Here is a 21,760-nt window from a genome sequence, read left to right as displayed (position 1 = left end):
ACTGCTCTTATGAGGCGACTTGAATTCTGTCAGCATCTTCACGTTGTTTTATATAACTTAACAGGAAGTGAGCAGACTCTATACACACTAGTCACGCCACAGATGGAAAATACATGCGTACCGTGCAATCAGTGGAAGCCCAATACATTGGAGGGAGAAGCGTACTGGGTATGATTTGACGCCATGGTTTCACTGCACACGAGACACCCCGCGTATGAGCCATTTTCCTATTCTCTGGCCCTACATAAGCACACGAAGAGTTCAGGCGTTAGAATCTCACCCGGCTGGGGTGTTTGACACGACAAACGTCATGTCTCGCTTCTTCTTCCCTGGCAATTTAGGTAGGCTGAACAAGTAACCCTGGAATCTCTATGCATGGATATCTAGATCGTCAGAGACTAGCACTTGTGTAGGATGCAGGTCACGGAACTTGAAGAAGGGAAAGGTTCCGACAGCTGAGCCGACTGACGGCACTCTAGAATACCATCGCCAGGCAATACTCTGGTTCATGGTAAGACTGAGGTATACCCTTAGAGGCTCTTCGTCATCCACGGCAGGCATCAAATTTGGCCCGGGTTAATTGCCATTCGTCAAGGGCCGGCATGTTCTAACCATGCGAATATGACTATGTGCTCAATGCGCGCAATGCACTTTAATATGGTACGGTGTCCCTGAGCAGAACCCTCAGAGCCGATGAAACCACCACACCCTTGACCTCCTCTCTCTCTATCACAACTCCTCCCTCAACAAAGCATAAACAAACGTATCCAGCACAAGCCCATTCTTCTCAACAGCCTTCCTCCGTCTCCCCTCAAACCCAAACCCAACCTTCTCAAGCACCCTCTTACTCCCCTCATTCCCGTCGAAGACCTCCGCATCAATCCTCACAAGGTGGCCAAACCCCTCGTGCCCAAAAACCCACTTCACAAATTCCCCAACCGCCTCGCTCCCAATGCCCCTTCCCCAGAACTCCTGGCCCAGCCAGTATCCCACCTCCATGGAGCGATACTGCACGTCGTCCCTGCCTTTCAAGCCAATCGCACCGATGATTGTATTTGTGTTTGCGTCGCAGATCGCAAAATGGCAGATTGGGTTTTGACTGAGAGTAAAGTTGATCCACTTTATCGCTGCGTCGCGGGTGTACGGGTGCGGGAAGGCGTTGCGCATGAACTGCGCGATGAGGGGGTTGTCGGCGTGCTGGGCGAGGCACTCGATGTCGGAGTCTGTGGGCGCGAAGGGCCGGATCAGGGTGTTTGTTTTAAGGAGGTGGAGGATTAATGAGGGTGCAGGTGTTGCGAGTGACATTGTCGAAATAGCCTTGACAGGTGGAAGGATGGGGGAATGGAGGACAGGAAGGTTGGAGGGTTGGAGTGTGCCCCCGCCGTAGAGGCCAAGTGGACTGAGTCGGGGATGCCACTAGTTCACTACCCGTAACTAAGCGAAGGAGTTGGAGAACAGAGCCCGCGCCACGTGCCTGCTGGTACTCTAGATTATCCTATAGATTAGAACAAGGTGAATCCAGGCTTACTGACTCTCATATACTCTGGCTGCCATGGCATACAGTACTACCTAGGTAGATAAGGAATAACATAGAGGGTAATATGCGAGCCCGTTTATCCTGATCTGGCATGATTCCACTTCTGTGAACAGAATTCATAGATGTTCTGTCTCCAACTATTGTACGAACCCTGATGGTTGCCTCCTCCCCATAAAATGCATTAATACAACTTCTACTCAACGGTACCTTAGGTGGTATTTACCCCATCTCTTGTTCCCACCGAGCAAACGGCTTTCAACGACCTTGTTTGAAGACCACCAAGTGCCTCCATCTAAGCAGAGGAAGAGCAAGAGCCAGGTAGATGCTGTGCTACCCCACAACTATTACGGCTAGTTGGAACAATGTCAGTATTTCTTTGCTGCAGCTCTAGATAGCTCTCCAGGGCGAAGTGCCCAGGCGCCGCCACCAACTAGGTCTGCGCTTGCTATCGTCTGGGCTTGGGGCCTCCATGAGCGCTGCACGGACAGCGGCTTCGAGCACCTCCGGCACGCCCTCGTTGGTGAGTGCTGAACATTCCAGATACTCGTACGCCCCGATCTCTTCGCCGACGCGCTTGCCCTAGTTCCAGGCGACTGGTCAACGGCTGGTTCGGGATGTTTATGGCACTGAGTGTCTCCACTGAGTTTGGGTGGGGTACATACGTCTTCCCAAGCCACAGGACGCCTCGAACTCCCCTGCAGCTTTGCAATTGTTTCACGGTTGTGGCGAAGATCCCTTTTGCATCCGACGAGGATGATGGGAGCGTCTCGACTGAGCTGTCGAATGTGTGCGGTCCACTTGTGACCATAGACCCGGTGTCAGTATCAGTGCATTGAAGGTTGCCGGGTTCGAGGAGAGAAAACTCAATGCATCGAGAGCAAAGCTTGGGTTACTTACCTGTTCTGTAACGCTTGTTAGAGACTGTGGCTCGTCTATTGCAAAGCACAGCAACGCGACGTGCACACCGGGGCTGAATCGAGACCAATCGTCCAGATAGTCCGCCCTGCCTGCTGTGTCTTGCAGCTCAAGTTCAAGGCGTCTGTCGTCTACGATTGTGAATGCAACGTAGGTGCCCAACGGGGGTATCGAGCCAACCTATGGATGCGCATCTTCTTAGCTTCAGGGAACGAGGTAGTGGGGTACGCTTGCGTGTAAGCACTGGCAGTGAAAGCGAGACGGTCTCGAGTTTTGATTGCCAGGTAGACAGCATAGATTATGGAAGCTAACCTCCTTTGCCCAGAATCTACCTTCCACCAACGCTCTGTGGCTCAGTCTTAGTGGAATTCCAACCCTTAGAAGAACGAACACATGCAATATAGAGGCCCTGTATTAGACAGGCGAACAAGAAATTTGGCTGGACTTACATCAACAGACTTGTCCTACCGCAGTTGTTATCACCCAGGATGATGATCCTCCGTTTCAAATCGGGCGTCCCAAATAGTTGGGAAGCTGTGGACCCCGGTAATTGCCGTTGTATCGAGAGCCACGTTCTTTGCGGTTGCAGTGTCACGATCTCTTCCTCCGTTGTCGGTAGCGGTGTGGTCGATGCTTGCTCCTGCTTTTGCTGTTGTGATGTCGTGCCCTCTTGTCCTAACTCTGGCGATGTCTCTGCTTCTGGCTCTTGGACGTCCGCTGTGGATTGTTTACTGCTGGTCCATCTTCCATATGGCAATGGAGAGCTAGTTCCAGCCTCTAGTGTAGCTAGACCTTCCAATGAGTTTGGTCTGCGCTCTGCATCTTTCAGTATCAGCATGCTTGGTACTCTGTATTCTAATTCCCGAGTTTGGGCCCTTACCAGTTACGTTGCTCTCTGACGAGCTTAGTGGTGCCAGCTCCAGCTCCGCTTTGATCCAATCGTGTCCTAGAGCATCCTTGGCCGCAAGCCGTACGTCTGGATCCACAGCCAGCAGTGAACTTATGAAACCCTGACACTCCGCACTGGCGCAATGGGATTGGAGAGCAGCAGTTGGCAACCGATTATCTCGGGTATATACCGAGAGTTCGCTGGATGATTTGAACGGGAGACTCTTGGTCAGGATATAGTGTGTCATCACACCTAGCGACCACATATCCACCTTGTGTGTATATGCTCCAGTGCCGCCGAAACGATTCAAAAGGACCTCGGGTGCAAGGTGCGTCACTGTCCCAACCACCGTACGAAATGCAGTGTCTTCATGAAGGCGCTTGCTAATCCCAAAGTCACCGATTTTCACCCACCACCGCGGTCTCTTCTGGACCACAAATACGTTCTAGTTGCGTTAGCGAGGCCTTCATATCTTAGGCGACGCGAGTACGTACAGCTGGCTTCAAGTCGCGATGTGCGAAGCCGTTGGCATGCAGGTGCTCAAGACCCTCGAGTAACTGGTAGGTTATATGCTGCGCTTCAGGCTCCGGTAGTGGCTGCGATAGATGCTTCTGGAGATCGCCAAGTTCAAAGTATTCCATGGTGATATACACAGATTCCAGATCTTCGAACCAACCGAATGATCGGACGAAGAGGCCGTCATACTAGATCATATTAGTTGTGATGCGCCGGGGTTATCAACAGGGGTGGAAGCTCACCTTCCGCTGAGAGAACTTTGCGATCGCCTCCAGCTCACGCGTATAGTCAATAGCACCCGCAGAGTAAGAAGTCTTGGGGACATTTTTGACAGCTCGCAATCGCGTCTCGACAACATCGTTGATGCACTTCTCCAGCCAGACCGTCCCGTATCCTCCCCGTCCAAGGTATCGGTGGCGTTGCCAGCGTTCTTCTTTCCTTCGACGCCTGACATCTGTGCCAGAGTCAAATACCTCGTGAGAAACATGGTCACCCTGGAAGGTGACGTTCAACTTCGAGTCAGCGACGATCTCCGGAACCATGGCCAAGAAGACGAGATATCAGCATCTGGCATCCCGCGAAATCAGGGCGAGACGATATGGACGTGAAGGGCCTAGCTAAGATGTGGACGAGGGAGAGAATCTCAGCTCAAGGCTGCGCAAGGCTGTTGGTGGGCGCTTAGGTTCCCCATCTCCGGATTGGTTGTAGGCTGCGCCTCGCCTTGGCAGGAGGGGTAGTCGGCGAAGAGGGCGTTCCCGGTAGCATAACGATATGTTGCGGGCTTTCTTCTGATTAGATTGTATTGGTGTTTGGAGAGTGATGGTATTGGAGTTACGGATGCCTCAAGCAGAAATTAGTTATGTAAGATTAGGATAAGAATTAAGGGGTAAATAAAATATAAAATTTTTTAGGATTTAAAATAAATAAAAATATAAAAGTTTAATAGTTAAATATAAAAAAATTTAAGCTATATTTATTTTTTTTTTATTTTATTTTTTAATTAGGTTATAAGATCTAGCTAAAGTTAAAGGTTAATTTTTTTTTTATTTTTAAAAATTAATTAAAGTTATTTAACTAAGTTTACCGCGGAAATTTAAAAATTTTTATTTTTTATTTAATATACCTTTTAATATATAAAAAAAAATAAAAGCACTAATACTAGGTGTTAAAAATAATTTTAATTTTAATAAAGCTAAATTAATAAATAAATATTTTATAACATGGGTTATTAAAAAGTTTAATAAAATTATTTATTAATTAATTTTTTATTTTTATTTAGTTAACTTTAATTTTTTTATTTTAATACTTTTTATAAAGCTAGTAATAATAAATATTAACATGTTAAAGTTATATAATAAATATAAGATTATTTAAGTTAAATAATTATATAATTTAGGTATTATTATAAAAAAGGTATAATTTAACCTTTAAATTAAACTTTATAATATTAAAAAGTTTTTTTATTATATAAGGTTTTTTGCTTTCTTAGTAATAGTAAGTAATTTAATTTTAATAATAAAAGTAGTAACTATTTTTTACTTCTTAGTATTTTAATTAATTAAATTTTTAAATAACTTTATAAGCTATTTATTAAAGCTATATTAATTAAAATTATTATTAAAAAAAGTATTAAATATTATAATAATAATTTTTTTTAATATTAACTAAGTATTTAATTTTTAGGTTTTTTATAATAATAAAATATTAAATAGCGTACTTAGCTACCTTAATATAAGTTTTAATTAAATTATATTATATATTAAGTAAGCTTACTAGCTACTTTAAAAGTATTAAAGTATATTATTATAATAAAATAAAAAAATAAGCTAATAAGTTATTAATATAAGAAAATATTTTATTTTATAAGTATATAATTTAAAGGCGTAAGTATTAGTTTTTTAATAAGTAAAAATATTTTTAATATTTTACTTAGTACTATAAAATTATATTTAACCTGTAAATTATTAATATAAAAATTTTAAAGTAACTAAATTTTTTAATTATAATAATTATAAATAATTTTAATATTTAAGAACTACTTTACTTTACTAAAATTTTATAATTTATATATATACTTTATATATTTAATAAAGTTAATAACCTTTTTTTTTTAGCTTTAGCTAATTTCTTGCTTATAATAAGTATATTATTAATAAAAAAAATAATTATAAAATATTTTATAATAAAAAGGCAAGGCTTTTTTAGCACTAGCTTAAAGCTATATTTAAAAAGTATTAAAAATATTTTTTTATTAAATACACGGTAATTATTTAAGGTTATATAAAAATTAATTTAACTTAAATACTTTACCTTTAACACGCCAGGGGCTAGGTATATAATTAATAAGTTAAAAATCTTTTTTAATATAAAGGCGTGCTTTAAATTTATTTAAATAACTAGTAAAATTAAATTTATATTTAAATACTTATATAAGTAGTATAATAATCTTGCTTTTTAGTATAAAAATAATTTTAAAGGTATAAAGTTTTTTAAAAGTACTAAATTTAACTTTAGTAGCCTTTATAAATTAATTTTTATATAAATACTTTATAAGTTTTACCTAGTTTTTTAGTTTTTTTTAAAACTAATTTTAATAAATAACTTTACCTAGTACCTCTTGCAATGGTTTAAAAGGCTTAAAAATTATTAAGTAAAAAAAATATAATATTTAGTAAAGTTTTTTGCTAGCTAGTAAAAAAGTTTAGTATAAAAAATTTTAAAAAAAGGTCTTTATTTTAAATAGTTTTTATTTATAAAATTTTTTAAATTTTACTTTTAGTGCAGGTGGTTATATTAGGCTTTTTTATTTAATTTAACCTGCGTAGTTAGGAGTCTAGGATTAGGATTTTACTTTTTTTATATTAATTTTATGTGGTTTTACGTTAGATTTAATAAAAAAAAGTAATATTAATATTTTTTTTATTATTATTTTTATTTATATTATTTTTTACTTATGGGACCCCTCCAACGCTATTATTTTTAAAATTAAATTTTTTTTATTTTTCTTGCTTTTTACCACCTAGTTAGGTATTATTAAAATAATTTTATAGTTATTATAGGTTTAAAAGCTTTAATTAATTATAATATTTACTAAGCTTAGGCTAATAATAAAAGTAAGTAAGATTATAAAATTCCTATTATTATATAATATTAAGTTACTAAGTAAGTTAAAAATAACTTTATTTTAAGCATTAATTTTAGTATAAGGTTTATTATTTTTAACCTTTTTATTTTTACCTATTTTTATGTTATTAGGTTTAGGAGTAGGCTTATTTTAATTATTAAATTTAAAAAATTATTTTTAAAGTTAATAAAAAATAGTATATTAACTAGTTTTTTTTATTAATATATACTAGGATTATGTATTTTAAACTAGTTATATAAATTAAGTTATTTTTATTATAGGTTCTTGTCTTATTAAATATTATATTTTTTATTTAAATAACTAAATATTATATAGCTTTAGCGCGAGGGTTTTAAATTTTTTAAATATTATAAACTTTTTTATATTTATAAAAATATTTAATAGCTGCTTTTAACTTTATTTTATAAAAGTTAGGAGTTTTTAGCTGCTAGTAGGCAAGTAATTTAAACTTAAAAATATTAATTATATTTACTAGGCAAGTATTACCTATTAATACTTAAAACTTTTAAAATAATATAAATTATTTTTTTTTATTTTTTATAAATATATAATTTAGTATATAAATAAATATTTTTATAACTTTAAATATAAAATTTTAAAATATATTAGCAGCTAATAAAAGTGCTTTAACTTTTTATAAAATAATTTTTTTTTAATTACTTACTTATATTATTTTATTTAAGTATATTAAAAATAATAGTTTTAAAGGCTAAACCCTATTATTTTTTAATAAATTTAAAGTTATTTAAAAGCTATAATATCTTATTATTTATATAAAAAAAATAAATATAAAGGCTAAATTACTTAAAAATATATATATTAAGTAATTAAATAACACGCTAGTAATTATTTTTTTAGTATATAATATTATTTATTTTATTTAAGTAGTATTATTTAAAAAATAAAAGGTATATTTTATATTATTTTAAAATGCTTTAAAAATAAAAATATTAAAATAAATTTTTTTAAAAGGTTGGGTTACTTTAATTAATTTAATTTATAATATTTATTTAAAAAATTATAAGAATTTACACGGCGCGCAAAGTAATTTTTTTTTTATTTTTTATTAAAAAGCTAAGGCGCTGGATTAATTTATATACTAATTATAAATATTAAAAGTTTAAATACTATATTAGTATTAAGGTGGCTTATATATTTATACTAAATTTTTAGGCTTTTTAATAATATTTTTAAAGTTATAAAGTATTAATTTTTATTTTTATTATAGTATAAAAGGCCTTAATCTTTTTATTATTATTAATATTAAATTTTTTATAATAAATTATATATAATTTATAATATTATTTAAGTATATAAAAATCTTTTTTTTTAAGTTTTTAAAAGTCCTTTTATAATTATTAAAATATAAATTTACTAACATGGCTTTATTAAGGGATATAATAATAGTATAAAAGCTAAAAATATAAATATAATTATTAAATTATAAAAGCTTTTTTAAGCTGTCTAGTCCCTTGCAAGAGATATAAAGTATATTAAATTTTTTAATTTTATTAATAATATTACTAATAAAAATAATATTATTTTTAAAGGTATTATAAATATTAATTATTTTAGTAAGGTTATTAGTAACATATATAAAAAATCTAAAATTAATAATAATACTTTTATATAGGCTATATTATAAGCTATTAAATAGTAAATAAGTAATTATTATTATAACTTTTTTTAGGTTTTTAAAGTTATTTTTTAGCCTTAATTTTAAATACTATTATATTAAATCTAGATTTTTTAAAGGTGCTTAATACTTTTTTTTAATAATTAAATCCTATATATTTTTTTTTACTTTTTATAAAGTTTTTTTTAAGGCTCCTAATTTTTTAGAGCTTTTTTAGTATTAAAATACTAGTAAAAAGTAATAAAATATAGGTGGTTATATACTAGGTATATTAGCTTTAATTTATTATCTTTATTTTTACTATTTTTCTTAAATTTCTTATTATTTTTAATATTTTTATTTTTTTTATTTATTAAGTTATTTTCTTCAAGCGTGGTAAAGGTATTATTTATTAATTATTATTTAAATTTATTATATATAGTATAAATGGCCTAAAGTATATAAAATACTTTAAACTTTTTAATAATATTAGTAAAGTTCTTTTTTTTAAAAAAGAATAGCCATGTAAAGCTTTTAACTAAACTTTTTATTAATAATTATAATAATGTATATAAAGTTTTAAAGCATGTTAGTATTTTAATTATTAATAAAAATATTAAATTTTTTAGCTTTAATAAATACACTAACCCAGCGGTTATATTAATTATTAATTTATTTTTTTAATAAAAAGGCCTTAGTAAATAACTACCTTTTTTTATTTTATCTTAATTTTTATTTAGCAGGTAATATTAAATTATATATAATATTTTATAAAAAGTTAAAGTATTATATATAAATATTTTTAGCTATATAAAAGTTATTAGTAAAAGCTAAATATAATTAAAATTATATAAGTTATTATTATATTTAATAAAGCTTTATATTTTTTTAAGTAAAATATTTTTTTATTATATTATAATATTTATTTTATTTATTAAATATTAAATAACTTATTTAAAGTTTGCCTTTTTTTAAAATATTAAAATAATAATTTTTAAAAATTAGCCTCGGGCTAATAAAAATAAGTAATAAGTTTTTATTATTAATTAAAAAATTAATATAGTCTTATATTATAAGGCTTATAGTTATTAATTTAATAATTTAATATTATAAATATTATATATTAAGGTTATTTAAGGTAATAGTATTAAACTAGGTATTTATAAATAAAAATTAAAATTTTTTTATAATATATTATATAATAAGTAAAAAAAAACTTTAAAAGTTTAAATTTAGGTAATAAATAACTTTAAAAATAATTATATAAATAATATTTAAAAAAGTAAAGTATAAGCCAGGCTTATAATTATTAAAGTTATAAATATTTTAAATAAAAATTAATTATATAAAATTAAAATAAAAATTAAAAGGTAAATAAAATGTAAAATTTTTTAAAATAAATAAAAATATAAAAGTTTAATAGCTAAATATAGGAAAATTTAAGCTATATTTATTTTTTTTTATATTTTATTTTTTAATTAGGTTGTAAGATCCGGCTAAAGTTAAAGGTTAATTTTTTTTCTATTTTTGGAGGTTAGTTAAAGTTATCTAACTAAGTTTACCGCGGAGATTTAAGGGATCTCCACCTCTTGTCCAACAGATGGAGACCGCAGAGCAAGAGCCAATCGGGAGCAATAGGTACCTGGATGTATCTTCCATAGCCGAAGAGCGTCCTACCCATGGTTTGCTGTCAAGCCCCGGGACCGAGATGATATACGGCAAAGACTCGATATGCTGAGTTCCTGGACGATGAACGGCCCTGATAGCGCAAATACGGCCGTTGGATAACCTCTATTTGAAGGGGAAGGGTGATCTCACAGTGCTAAGTATCATATAAAATAACCTCTGCTCTTGCATTACGGAGCCCATTCCCATAAGGCGGAGTATTATACGATATAAGGTATCTTCGGTACTATTCGGGAACCAGCTTGAAGCTGCAGTTCGAATTGCCAATTCACATTCTGGGAACTTGTGAGAGGGAATAGCTAGGCCAGGTCACAGGTATCCAAGACGACGTGCCTGCCATCATCAGGACACTGGCAATACGGTCGCATGTGGGCCTTGGTGAGCATGAACCTCTGTGTCTCTGGTTGACTGAAATGGTGAAACATTTCGCCCAACTTAGGTTTGCTTTGAGAGGCAAAATGTAGTCAGTGCAGGGCGCCGCTGCCGGGCTCTTACTTCGTCCACTTCTCGGTAGCGAAGGCGATACCGCTAGACAAGATGGTTAAGTACATATTCAGCCACACGCCCATGGTTGCCTGGCGGAAATCCATATCCAATTCTGACATTGGTTTCTCAAATGGTTGGGCAGGCTTCGTTGCGCTCTATGCGTAAGAGGATCATTTGCATCACGGCAGCGATGGCATGCGCATACTGCCCTGGTCTGATGGGTCATTGCAAGTAACTACAAGCTCGTCCTGGATATACACGTCCAGGCGTAGCCGGTCTATCATGTCCAGCAGTGCATCAGTGAATGCGGAGATCAAATTGAGGATTGCTTATTTAGGTTCAGAGCATGGGATTGCCAGCCCAACGACATCAACTTCGGAATGGGGTGTGTACTGGCAGATACCCTGGACGCTATTTTTGAGAGTATACGCCGACCCTTAACCCAAGACTAGGCGCGTTTGATGTATAAGGATCGTTGAGCAACGTCGAGATCGCCCCGCTCGTCAGGGACGCACTCGCCAGCGACACCCCCAAACGCAGCTCAGCGGAGATCTCGCCAGGTACGCCGTCTGCTGCATGGCCATCTGACATTAGCACGAGAACATGCTGGCCACAATCGGAATTGGCACGAAAGCGGATAATGACCGGCTCAAAGCCTCAAAGTGAGGTGTCAGCGTACATAAACTCGTCAAGCGATAGGCACCAATAAGCTCGTGTGGAATGCAACAATTGTACCACGTCACTCACTGGCCGAGGGGCGAAGTCCACGAAGTTTTGAAACCACTCTCTGCAAATACGGCGCGCGAGCTGCAGACCCTCTGACGAATTGACTGCCTGGTCCTCGTATGCACCTTGAAACTTACAGTAGGAATCCGCTCCGGACATCAACGAAGGCACCTGCACGCATGAACGATACGCGCTACGCTACCTGTAAGCTTCATCCTGATGTACACTGTTATATGGGCTAGGTTCCCATGTTCTCATTCGCGATCTGGATGAGCAAATCATGACTGCTGCAATCATCCGATCGTTGTCTTGGAAAAGAGCTTCAATAATGTCGTAGAGATGCACAGTTGAAGGATACTTGGCCTGGCGATCAAGCCGAAATGCGCTCACAAACCAGCACCGAGATCTTACTTAGACCATGCAACGCTGACGAAATAAGAAGGCGTAAGGAGCCCCAGGCCTCATTCCCGTCATTCCTCCCAATGAACAATGCTAATAAATGCTCTTACCAAGGTTCTCAGGTAGTCAGGTAATGCTGCCATCCAGAAGAATCAAGTACGTGCGATGTGCATGTATCAAAAATGCCAGAAACTTCTAAAAAAAAAGAAACTTATCACATGAAGCCTCACACAGCCCGGACATTGCCAAGAAGACCATAATTCCTCCGAGTCAAATCACAGCGTCCTGACTTACACAGCTTGCAGAGCACCTATGACTATGGCTGCATATACTGCATCGCAGGACAAACAGCCGCGTCCTCAGGATGAAGATCCCATCGAAGCTGTCAAGGTATAAATCTGTGACTCTCGCTCGCCAGCTGCAAATGAGTCCCAGGAAGCAGACATCTCTGGGTTCTAGTATACTTCTCCCAAAGGACAAAAAATATCTTCAAGTGTCTCAATCCTCCTAGCCCCAAACAAAAACCCACATCAACAACATGCTCTTTGATACCCCTCTTGGCGTCCCCATTATACAGGGCCAACGGTTTCGATTTGCCTGGACGTGGAGCTCGTACGTATAGCGTATACAGATAGCATGATCTCTCTGATACTCCGGTATTTCCTCTCACAAACGACTGATGCTTCCTCATCCTCTTCTTCTTCCAGAGACGATCCTCCAAAGGCCGATTTCTGGCTCACACACTACACGAACACGGGTATACCAAACCCTCCGAAGCCCGTCCAAATCAATGACAAGGGCCAGTATGTCGACATCGAAAATGAATCTCAATATACTATTCCCGAGGGAAAAACGAAAGATTTCGTGGTGGAGTAGGGCCTCCTTCCCCGTCCCCGTTCGTGTTATGTTAGGCCGCAGACTGCTGACGGCTGTCTGCTGCCACTGTTACTGATCCATCTGTCCTGAATTTATAGAAACTCTTACAAGATCTGGGCCATGAAGCCCGATGAGCGACCCGAAGATGTGGTTATCGGTATAACGCATCCCATTGCCGAGTCGGATTTTGTCAATGTTGTCAAGTCCCCCGACCCCTAGGCCACGAGAATCATCCTGGAGGGTGGTGACGTGGCCTGGGCTTGGATAAGTTGTCTTGGGTACTTTTGCACTCGGTTTGGAGAAAAGATGATTTCGGGTTTGGAATAATTGCCTTGGTATGGGTTTTTTCCCTCTGAAGCAGGTTTTCCCCATACTGTTATGTAAATGCAAAGGCTACGAAGCAATGATATTTGTGTCTGGACTTGAGAGCAGCTCTGGTAGCTCTTTTTGCTTTCCTTTTGCCGGGATATGCAGCCAGGATTGCAGTGACTTGGGCTGTTGCGCAGAAACGGAATACCTCGGGATATCGGCATACTCGCTATGTATATATTTCAATATCAACCTTACAAGGACGAACTAAAAATGCGTCTCAAACATCAATCATAGCGAATACTATATTGCTGGCCGTATAACTAATACCACACTCCAGGCATCTACGTGTATGGTCGCACAAGAGGACAACTGCGCAACCCTGACAGCCAACGTGTTCATGTCCATACCAGCGCGTTTTCCAGTTGATGCACCTATAGTTTGATATGTGAAAGTCATAGGGCTGATTAGCGCCTTTTATTCCTCTAATTCTAACTCAATAGTGAATCTCTTGATACCTATCAACACTGAGTGTCCCAAATTGTCTCTACTCTTCCAAGGTCACTTGGACTTCATTCCCTCTATATCCTCCAACCCCAATGACCTACGCCGACTTTCTAAATCCCAGCCACCTGTGCAATGAAATCCCGAAAGTAGGCTACATTCACATAAACCCCCGGAATTCCCGGACGAGCACACCCCTCCCCCCAAGAGACAACCCCAAACAACACCCCATTCCTAACAAGCGGGCCCCCGCTGTCCCCCTGACAAGCACTCTTCCCACCCTCTGGGATCCCCGCACAGAACATACTATCCGCGATAGTGCGACCCGAATAGGCCGCCCTACACTCCTCCATCCCCACCATACCCAACCTCACAGCCCGCAACGTCGGCGAGAAAAACTCGCCTTCCTTGATATTGCCCCAACCCGAGACAACAACTTCTTCGCCCGCGGCCAGCAAAGCAGATCCAGACCTTGGCAGGCCCACGGGGGCAATCCCGGGCCCGTACACCAGAGGCGTGGTAAGAGTAAGGACAGCAAAGTCGTTGGTAGTTGTTGGTCTGTAGTCAGGGTGTACGGCGACGTTGGAAATATTGTGAATGGTGCCGCCGTGATCGGCGAATGATGAGCCAGCGCGGATGGCAAGATAGCTTGGATCCGGGGCACTTTCAACACAGTGCGCTGCGGTAATAATATGGATGTTGCTGATTATGCTGCCCCCGCATGCTTGCACACCGGCGTAGAGAAGGGCGATTTGGTAGGGGACCTCTTCGATGGAGACCTCGGTGCCGCCGACAATTCTGGGCTTGAGAATCTCGGCGGTCGCCGCTAGAGCGGAGAAGACGGCTAGCAGCAAGAGCATTCTATGAGCGCCTCGTCGGGAATGGGTTGGGGACGTGGGTATGCGGGATCATGGAGTTGCAGCCCTCCCTCTTATAGAGGCGTGTAGCCATGATGCACGAGAGAACCAAGCGGATGCTACGGTAGCCTCAAAAACATGGCTAGCAGGGGTCTGCGCCGTTCCATAGGCTTGATGTCCAATCATCTGGTCTCGCTGTGATCTAATTCTGCGACAATTTGGCCGAGCCAGGTGATCAAGAGCTGGAAACAGGAATGATATGCCCGAGGTCATATGCGTGGTCAGTTGTCGCCTGAAGGTTACACGATTGATAAGGTACGAACGGGAGGGCACCATGCGTCCCGTCGCCGTTCGGTCTATGGCTTTTGCATATCTGGGTGCAGAATCTCTATTCTTGATTGGTAAAAAAGTCTTCCTGCTCCTTGCATTGTAAAGGTCGAAGCTGAGAGGTGGATTGGTTGTGCGCAGGGAACTCCAGCATCGCAACAAGCTCGCATTTATTATAGACCCTATTCTCCATGCCTGGATCAACCAGCGTGGTCTTCCAGCTAAATATAGTCAGTAGATCTTCGCAAACCCTGCAGGTGTGGGAATCTTCCAAGGTTACTTAAACCTGGCGCATTCCAGCAGCGTTGACAATGCTCGAATTTAAGCGCACTCAGCATGATATCATTATATATCCTTATACATCACCACAGATTAACCGTGTCCTATTCAAACAAGACAGAAAGGTGCTAAGTGCTCCTCCGCCTCTCCCGATTCCTCCTGGTCTCAGAGCCGTTGCCAACGCCCCTGTCCTGAGTGATAGGGGCATCGCCTCTTTCTGCATCGTCAGCCAAGGACGGCACTATCTCGGCGGCAGTCAGGCTACCTTGTCCTCGTTTCTTCACCGAACCTCTCTCTGATCCGGAACTCGGGCTTGAGCTTGGACCCAGGCTCAGATTCGCGCACCCCCTAGCACCCGCAACGACAACCTGAAAGCCACCACTATATCCCCGCTGAAGATGTGCGAACGCAGAAACACACACAAGAAACAACGCGTTATCAATGAAGCAGCCGCCCAAGAGCCTCAGTGCCACGACGCAGAGGCAGACACTGGGATCGGATATCCAGCGCCACGTTTCAAGAACCTGTCCGATCAGGTTGACTAGCCAGAGGCGGTTGAGGCTTTGCAGGATTTGTCGCGCGCGTCTAGAGGGGATGCCCACCCTGCAGGCGTAGTCGAGTTTGTCGGCTGCTGTTGGTGACGCGAACTTCTCCCACCCTGCTCGAAGGCATGCCTGGCACGCGGGCGCTTCGTCGTCGCTCTCCTCGCAAAAGGGTCATCGCATCTGAAATAGTCGTTTATGCGGTCCTGGAACTGGTCCAGGCGGTCGGCCCAAAACGGCTTTAGCTGCTCATTGCAGTCGTACGGCTCGGACTCTTCGCCTTCCTGTTTCCCTTGCAGCCACACAGCCCAGAACGCAAGAGCATCCAGCCCGAGTTCCTTCTCACCCCAGAAGTACTCCTGGTGCGCAACGCCACATGCGCAGCTCGGGATATAGCTGAGATTCCGCAGCTCGGCTTGAGCTAGACGCTCGAGACGCATCGGCGTGCGGATGGCTCGCGCTGGCTTCGAGATAATGCTCCAGGTCGCCAACTTGCACTCCCGTTGGTGGTTCTTCTGGCGTCTCTTTACGTCTGCTGACTTTCCAATTTTGAAGAAGGGGCTTTCGCTGTGCCGGTCGAAGAGGATGTACCCATGCCCTGTGCTCTTCTTGTACGATTTTGTCATTGCCTCGCGGATGTCCCCAAATATGGCGTGGACTGTGTGGGTTCGGGGCGTGAAGGATTGGAATTGCGCTGGTACGAATTCTTCTGAGTCTTCGTGGGTTGGCGAAAGGGTGTCGACGGCATCTGAATCTGAATCTGTCTCTATGATAATGGGCTGCTGCTCGCTCCCATGCTGCTCATTTGTATCTTCATTTTCTGACTCAACTGCTTCAACGGTGATATGCAGCTCACCATCCGATTTGTGCACAGGCCCATTATCTTCAGCAACTGCTTCCCCAGAAAGCCCCTTGGCTAGCGCGGCAACGAAAATAGGCGACTTGTTTTTCCGCCTCATCTCCTGGATGAGCCTGCGATTGGGCGAGGTCCTCTCCTGGCGTTTCTTCTGCACTCGCCTGGCTACCTTTCTCGCGCAGGGCGAGGGCGTTTCCGGCGGGTCCTCATCATTTCGCCCGCTTGAGACCGCAGTGGCCGTAGCCAACGAAACAGGTGTTCTCACGGCGTCATGTAAAGTCGCCGAGGGCGCGTGGCCCAGGGATAAAGGCGTGGCGAGAAGATCGTCCGGTAATGCCATTGTCGTATACTTACCGATCACAAGATTATTGGCGAGGAAATGTTGCCACAATGGACCCCCACGGGCCGACCCTCATGCTTAATAGTTCAGGGAAGGAATTCCAATAGAAACCGGGAAGGCGCAGCAAGGCACAGATCGAGTGGTGCCTGGTCGGGCCTGGGGCTGTGCGCTATCCCTGCAGGTGCCGCAGACCCCTGTCGCTAATTCCAAGTTTAGCCCTGCGCTGTCTTGCTGGTCCAATCATGCTGTTGGATGTATCTCGTGCGCCACAGATAGATACATGGAGGCTAGAGTACTCCGTAGCATCGCGCCATGACGGGCGACACAAGATAACGAATTGGACCGGCCCGGGCTATGCTGCGTGGCTTGTTCGTCTGGCATCGCACTCGTGAGATGGTCTCGAATTCACGCGCACCAGCCACTGTTCGATAGGGATAATGATCTCATTTCGCGCCATCCATGTTCATCTGCGTCATTCAATGCAGGAGACTTGATTATTTGAAGCACTTATCCTGTGAAGACATCGCAGCTAAAAACCTAGGCATGCTATGCCTGATCCTTTCATACACTTCAGTAAATCACATCTTTGGAGAGAGCGGATTCCCGTAAAGTGTACTCGATGGAAGAAGGCCTTGGAGTAGAAATGCAGGATTGGTACTTTCTTGGGGAAGACCATGCGGATGAGGATTGTTCGATCTTTTCTTGCTACCGATCTGATGCCGGGTATTCGATAGCTGAATGGGTATCGCAGTGAAAATGGCTCGGGGATTGAGGATAAAAAAGAGCTGGAGAATTGGGGTAGCCATAGCCCGCAATGTAGTGGGCAATGCCTCCTTGTCAATAAGGGTCTCTTCCAGTGGCTCGTTTTCGTCGCTGCCCTACCTCTCCCGCGAAACCACTGATTCAATTGTATCTTCGTCAGTATAACCGGTTGTTTGTGAGCGAACAGTGTAGTAGAAACTCGCAGGGAATAACTGCAAAGATCTTGACTCCGTCAAGGTTATATTATTTCGAAGCAGAAGCGGAATGATCTGGTGGTGCTCTCTCTCATGGCTTCGAATCCGGCCTTGAGGTCAGCCTTGGTGCAATTGGTCGCTTTCCAGTTATTCTGTTAGCCGTGATGACACCATATTCGGTACGCAGCATACTCAAGCAGGTAATGTGTCTCGGTGGTACTGGTAGCCTCAGTTGCGAGAATACGTTTTTCTATGCCGCCGGAGTCGTGTTTGTTGATGCCTCGGTCTCTATCTCTTCGAGCGACTGCTTCTTCGAAGCGCTGTGCGCACCTTCTCGTGGCGCGTCTTTAGCAAAGTGCAGTTTTTCCATTGTAGAATGGCTGCCATGGCCTTTGAGAGACCTCCGGATAGTTGACACGGCACAGGCTAACGAGTGGCGCGATTTCTTAGGATATCGAATCCAGCCCCGGAAATGTGATCGGCTTTTGCTTTGTTTGTGTCTGATGAAACTCGCGTCGTTAGCTTTTACAGATTGTCTTCGCTTTGGACGAGTGCACTCCCTCTTCTCGTTGGCACTATCGCATTGCGCTGGAGTATACTTCCATGCACCAGAAGTCCTCCTCGAAAGTTGCTGTTTGTTTGTCGAGATACTCAGAGGCGATGTGCTGCGGAGTACCGAGCGTCATATAGACGGTAGTCCACCATTGGTCAATGAGCTTGCTCATTCGATTGGCCGTAGCCTCGCGATGAGGCTCACCCAATCTCCAAAGATCATCGAATTCAGTGTCCCCAAATCAAAGATGCGGATCGTGCACCCTTCATATCAGCCGAAAGACCGCAGAGTGTTGCCGGAACCCCGAACATCAGCGCCGTGAAGCAAAAATTCGATGACAATTGTTTTGATCAACGTACCTTAATTGACATTATGGCACAGCCTTCATCTTGAGCGTATAAGCATGATTTCAATCGTCAGGGCTCTCCCATATTGCCTTAAATGCGGGTAACCGTTACGGAGTGTTATCGATCACGTTAGGTACCATAGTCTTCCAGCCGAATGAAACCAGAGGATCCAGTCCCCAGCTGTGGGTTTCCGTGGCAGTTGTCGTTCCTCGAGGTATGATCGAAGCCTCGACTCGCTGACGGTTGCAGAACGTATGGGACCTGGTAAAGGAGCCAATTTTTTCTGAAGAGCTGAAGGACCCTCTGACTTGCGCGGCCTGCAGATGGTTTGTTGAAAAATGAAAAAGAGCTGGAAGAAATGGAAGATGCGGCATTGCGATTTGACAATGTTCCTGTTTGGATGGGTGTCATGGCCTCAGCCTTGTTCGTCCCTGCCAGTATAAGTAAACATCGGAATGGTAGTGTGATAGGTATAGCAAGGGTAAGCAAGCAGATGGATTTTCGTAGCTGGTTCGAATACAACTTGGTGCGCAGTAGCACCTCCACGATTCCCCGGCCTCGCCCTCTCCGGCCTATGTGGTTTCAAAGGTTTGCTCGATTTCCTTCCCATCTCAAACAGCCTGTAATGCAGCCAGTCAGATCCTTGACCGAAACACATGAATATCATCATGGCATTCACCACACAGTATGGTGCACGTTTGACCACTGTACCCTCTGACCACCACCGCTTCGCAGTGGCAGCCGTCACGGTGAGACAATATTTCAATACAGGAAATCTGAACAATATCTATCCACTCCGCGTCAATCCGTTTCCTTTTCTCAAGGTAATTCGCAGTCTGTGCTTCCATCTCCTGGATGTGCTTGACTGCTTGTGCTTTCAGCTCCTCTGTGTGCTTGGCTTCCTTTGCTTTGTGCATCTCCACCATTGCCTTTTGGCTCTGTGCCATTACCTTTTGGATCTCCACCATTTGCTTGAAGACTTCGGAAGCAAGTCTTCCATTTGCCGCAAGAAGAGAGGCTATTCTTCCATCCGCCATGAAATCCTCACCATGCTGGGCAATGAGTTTATCTGGGTTAACCCTGTGGGAAGGAAAGAATAGAACGCGTAGGCCGCTCTCGCCGTCCATGGCCATAGCCACGCGATACGTATACGGCATCCTTGTCCGATCGTCAAGAATGCTAGAAGAGTTGCCGTATTGCCTGCAACATGAGCACGTTACCTAATTAAAAGTACGTTAGTGATGATACGTTCTAAAAAGTAATTGCCATTTAGATGTGGTTCTCAAATAACATGAGGTTCTGATCCAACCTTGGAAGTAACAGCTCTCTAGAGCTCCGTTTGTTCCGCACACTCACATCTAACCAACCTGCACTGCATCGCGAGAAAACTTGAACTAAGTAGATCAGTCGGCCTTCCAATATAATTCCTAAGCATGGTTCCGTGTGTCCATTAATCCCAAAACCGCCCATCAATGGATTTTCCCCAATGCAAGCAAATGTACTGACCCATCCGAAGGTCGTCCTCATCCAGTCCACTAAGGAATGGCCCGTCGTGATCCTTGCACTACTGCAGACGTCCTGGCGCAGAGCAGCATTTATCATGCTGGCGATCTCGTAACCCCCTGGTGCATCAAAGTTTTTGCTCTCGTTTCAGTCGAACAAAAACAGCGGGCGCGATACTTGGGTACGCTTCTAGAAAGCCAGAGAACCCCTCTTTCTCAACCAACGTACCCAGATACTTGGTGATGTAATTAATGAGGATGTATCGGAGTTGCGAGTCATCCGCGGGGAGTATGCTGAAGGCATAGGTGAGTATCTCGGGCGTCACACCCTGGCTCACCTTGTCGAACCAATAGTCAAGACGCTCGGCTGCTGAGTCTTTCAACGTAGGTATTCCGTATTTGTTCGCTGCGGCGTAGACTTGTATGTGAATGTATGGTTCAATTGTTCCTGGAGGATGGAGCCCACTTCCTGGCTTTTCAAATACAATCCTTCCCATATTCCTGGCCAGGTTGCGCAGCCTCAGACTGATCAATTGGGTATGCAAGTCCATCACGTGGTTGAGCTCGTCGTAGTAATTGAAGTAAAGGAAGGATAATACGCGTTCGATAGTTTCGAGGTCGTCTTCTGGTAGGTCTACTGTCTGACCAACGCCCGTCAGCCATATTCAATGATCAAATATTCAGAGACTCTACCTTGAAGTTTCTGTTGACCGTGGCGTCGAAGAAGGTGGATTGGGAACACAAGATTGCACGGTGGACGTTGAATGTAAATCCCTGACAAGTGACCTTCATATCTGCGTATTTGCCAGTCAGAAAGAGGTTCTTCATATTTTCGAGGACGAGTGACCCGGATGATTCGAAGGTCGTTGCTCCCGCTGATTCCGCCATGGTTGCAGATGCCTTTGAGGTTTATTCCGACTCGAGGACAAGTAGAGAGAGGAGGAATCACTATGCTTGAAGAAAAGGATTCACGAACTTGAGGGTGGGAAAGAAGTAGGAGAAGAAAGTTGTGGGTGGGAGAAGAAGAGAACGTTGGAAGACAACGAGAGGTGTTTTACTCGCAGCAAACAGCGAGAGCAAAGCAGAAACTGACAACAGGCAACAACTCGTTTTCAACACATTGAGTATTTAAATACCTCATATTCAATTACGCCTTTGTCAAATAGTATACACGAAGGTGCACTCTGCCCAGAGATCCAAGTAGGGAACACTGGAGTCCACCTGAGCAGCAGCTACATCCCGACTATCCCGGACATATCCTGAAAAGTGGTTTCGTCGCGGTCTCTATGCACAGTAGGTTCTCGTAGGTCGTCTGGTGGGCTCGATGTCCCGAGTCAATGCAGCTTTACCCAAGCCTCGATGGAAACGGGGACCAGATCCGGACGTGGTCATCATGTTATGGGCATTCGTTATTAGAAAACATAGAATAAAGCGCGCGATGGAAAATCACAGCTCTTACCCCCTGGCTAACATGATATTCAAGGTTCCAACTCGCCCTTTCCTAAAACGCTGACCATCCTTAAGGCTCGCATCCCTCTACCGAATTGCAATCCATCTCAACCAGTGCCCAACCGATCAAACTGCCTCTCAGATGTTGC

At 41.7% G+C, this 21,760-nt stretch overlaps 7 protein-coding genes across 7 annotated transcripts; 1 reads left to right on the top strand and 6 right to left on the bottom strand.

Annotated features, from left to right (window-relative positions):
- Window positions 1-729: 729 nt before the first annotated feature.
- DSM5745_05110 (GNAT family N-acetyltransferase) lies at window positions 730-1,305 on the bottom strand (the record flags this gene model as incomplete). The annotated part of the gene is made up of 1 exon (XM_026747126.1): window positions 730-1,305. One exon carries the CDS (start codon window positions 1,303-1,305, stop codon window positions 730-732), a length of 576 nt encoding a protein of 191 aa, XP_026604606.1.
- A 619-nt stretch (window positions 1,306-1,924) lies between these two features.
- Window positions 1,925-4,399, bottom strand: DSM5745_05109 (uncharacterized protein; the record flags this gene model as incomplete). Its single annotated transcript, XM_026747125.1, has 8 exons — window positions 1,925-2,116; window positions 2,200-2,334; window positions 2,435-2,632; window positions 2,765-2,861; window positions 2,902-3,268; window positions 3,333-3,786; window positions 3,836-4,045; window positions 4,100-4,399. 8 exons carry the CDS (start codon window positions 4,397-4,399, stop codon window positions 1,925-1,927), a joined length of 1,953 nt encoding a protein of 650 aa, XP_026604605.1.
- An 8,151-nt stretch (window positions 4,400-12,550) lies between these two features.
- On the top strand, window positions 12,551-13,009 carry DSM5745_05108 (uncharacterized protein; the record flags this gene model as incomplete). Its single annotated transcript, XM_026747124.1, has 2 exons — window positions 12,551-12,717; window positions 12,889-13,009. 2 exons carry the CDS (start codon window positions 12,551-12,553, stop codon window positions 13,007-13,009), a joined length of 288 nt encoding a protein of 95 aa, XP_026604604.1.
- Window positions 13,010-13,716: 707 nt separating this feature from the next.
- On the bottom strand, window positions 13,717-14,463 carry DSM5745_05107 (serine protease; the record flags this gene model as incomplete). Its single annotated transcript, XM_026747123.1, has 1 exon — window positions 13,717-14,463. One exon carries the CDS (start codon window positions 14,461-14,463, stop codon window positions 13,717-13,719), a length of 747 nt encoding a protein of 248 aa, XP_026604603.1.
- Window positions 14,464-15,607: 1,144 nt separating this feature from the next.
- DSM5745_05106 (GIY-YIG nuclease family protein) lies at window positions 15,608-16,804 on the bottom strand (the record flags this gene model as incomplete). The annotated part of the gene is made up of 1 exon (XM_026747122.1): window positions 15,608-16,804. One exon carries the CDS (start codon window positions 16,802-16,804, stop codon window positions 15,608-15,610), a length of 1,197 nt encoding a protein of 398 aa, XP_026604602.1.
- A 2,467-nt stretch (window positions 16,805-19,271) lies between these two features.
- DSM5745_05105 (uncharacterized protein) lies at window positions 19,272-19,793 on the bottom strand (the record flags this gene model as incomplete). The annotated part of the gene is made up of 2 exons (XM_026747121.1): window positions 19,272-19,280; window positions 19,443-19,793. 2 exons carry the CDS (start codon window positions 19,791-19,793, stop codon window positions 19,272-19,274), a joined length of 360 nt encoding a protein of 119 aa, XP_026604601.1.
- A 497-nt stretch (window positions 19,794-20,290) lies between these two features.
- On the bottom strand, window positions 20,291-21,050 carry DSM5745_05104 (BTB/POZ domain-containing protein; the record flags this gene model as incomplete). Its single annotated transcript, XM_026747120.1, has 2 exons — window positions 20,291-20,803; window positions 20,856-21,050. 2 exons carry the CDS (start codon window positions 21,048-21,050, stop codon window positions 20,291-20,293), a joined length of 708 nt encoding a protein of 235 aa, XP_026604600.1.
- Window positions 21,051-21,760: the final 710 nt, after the last annotated feature.

This window comes from Aspergillus mulundensis (genome assembly GCF_003369625.1).
Source record: "Aspergillus mulundensis strain DSM 5745 chromosome Unknown scaffold_4, whole genome shotgun sequence".
NCBI lineage: Eukaryota > Fungi > Ascomycota > Eurotiomycetes > Eurotiales > Aspergillaceae > Aspergillus > Aspergillus mulundensis.
Note: the sequence above shows the minus strand (reverse complement) of the source record. Positions and strands in the feature narration are given on the sequence as shown.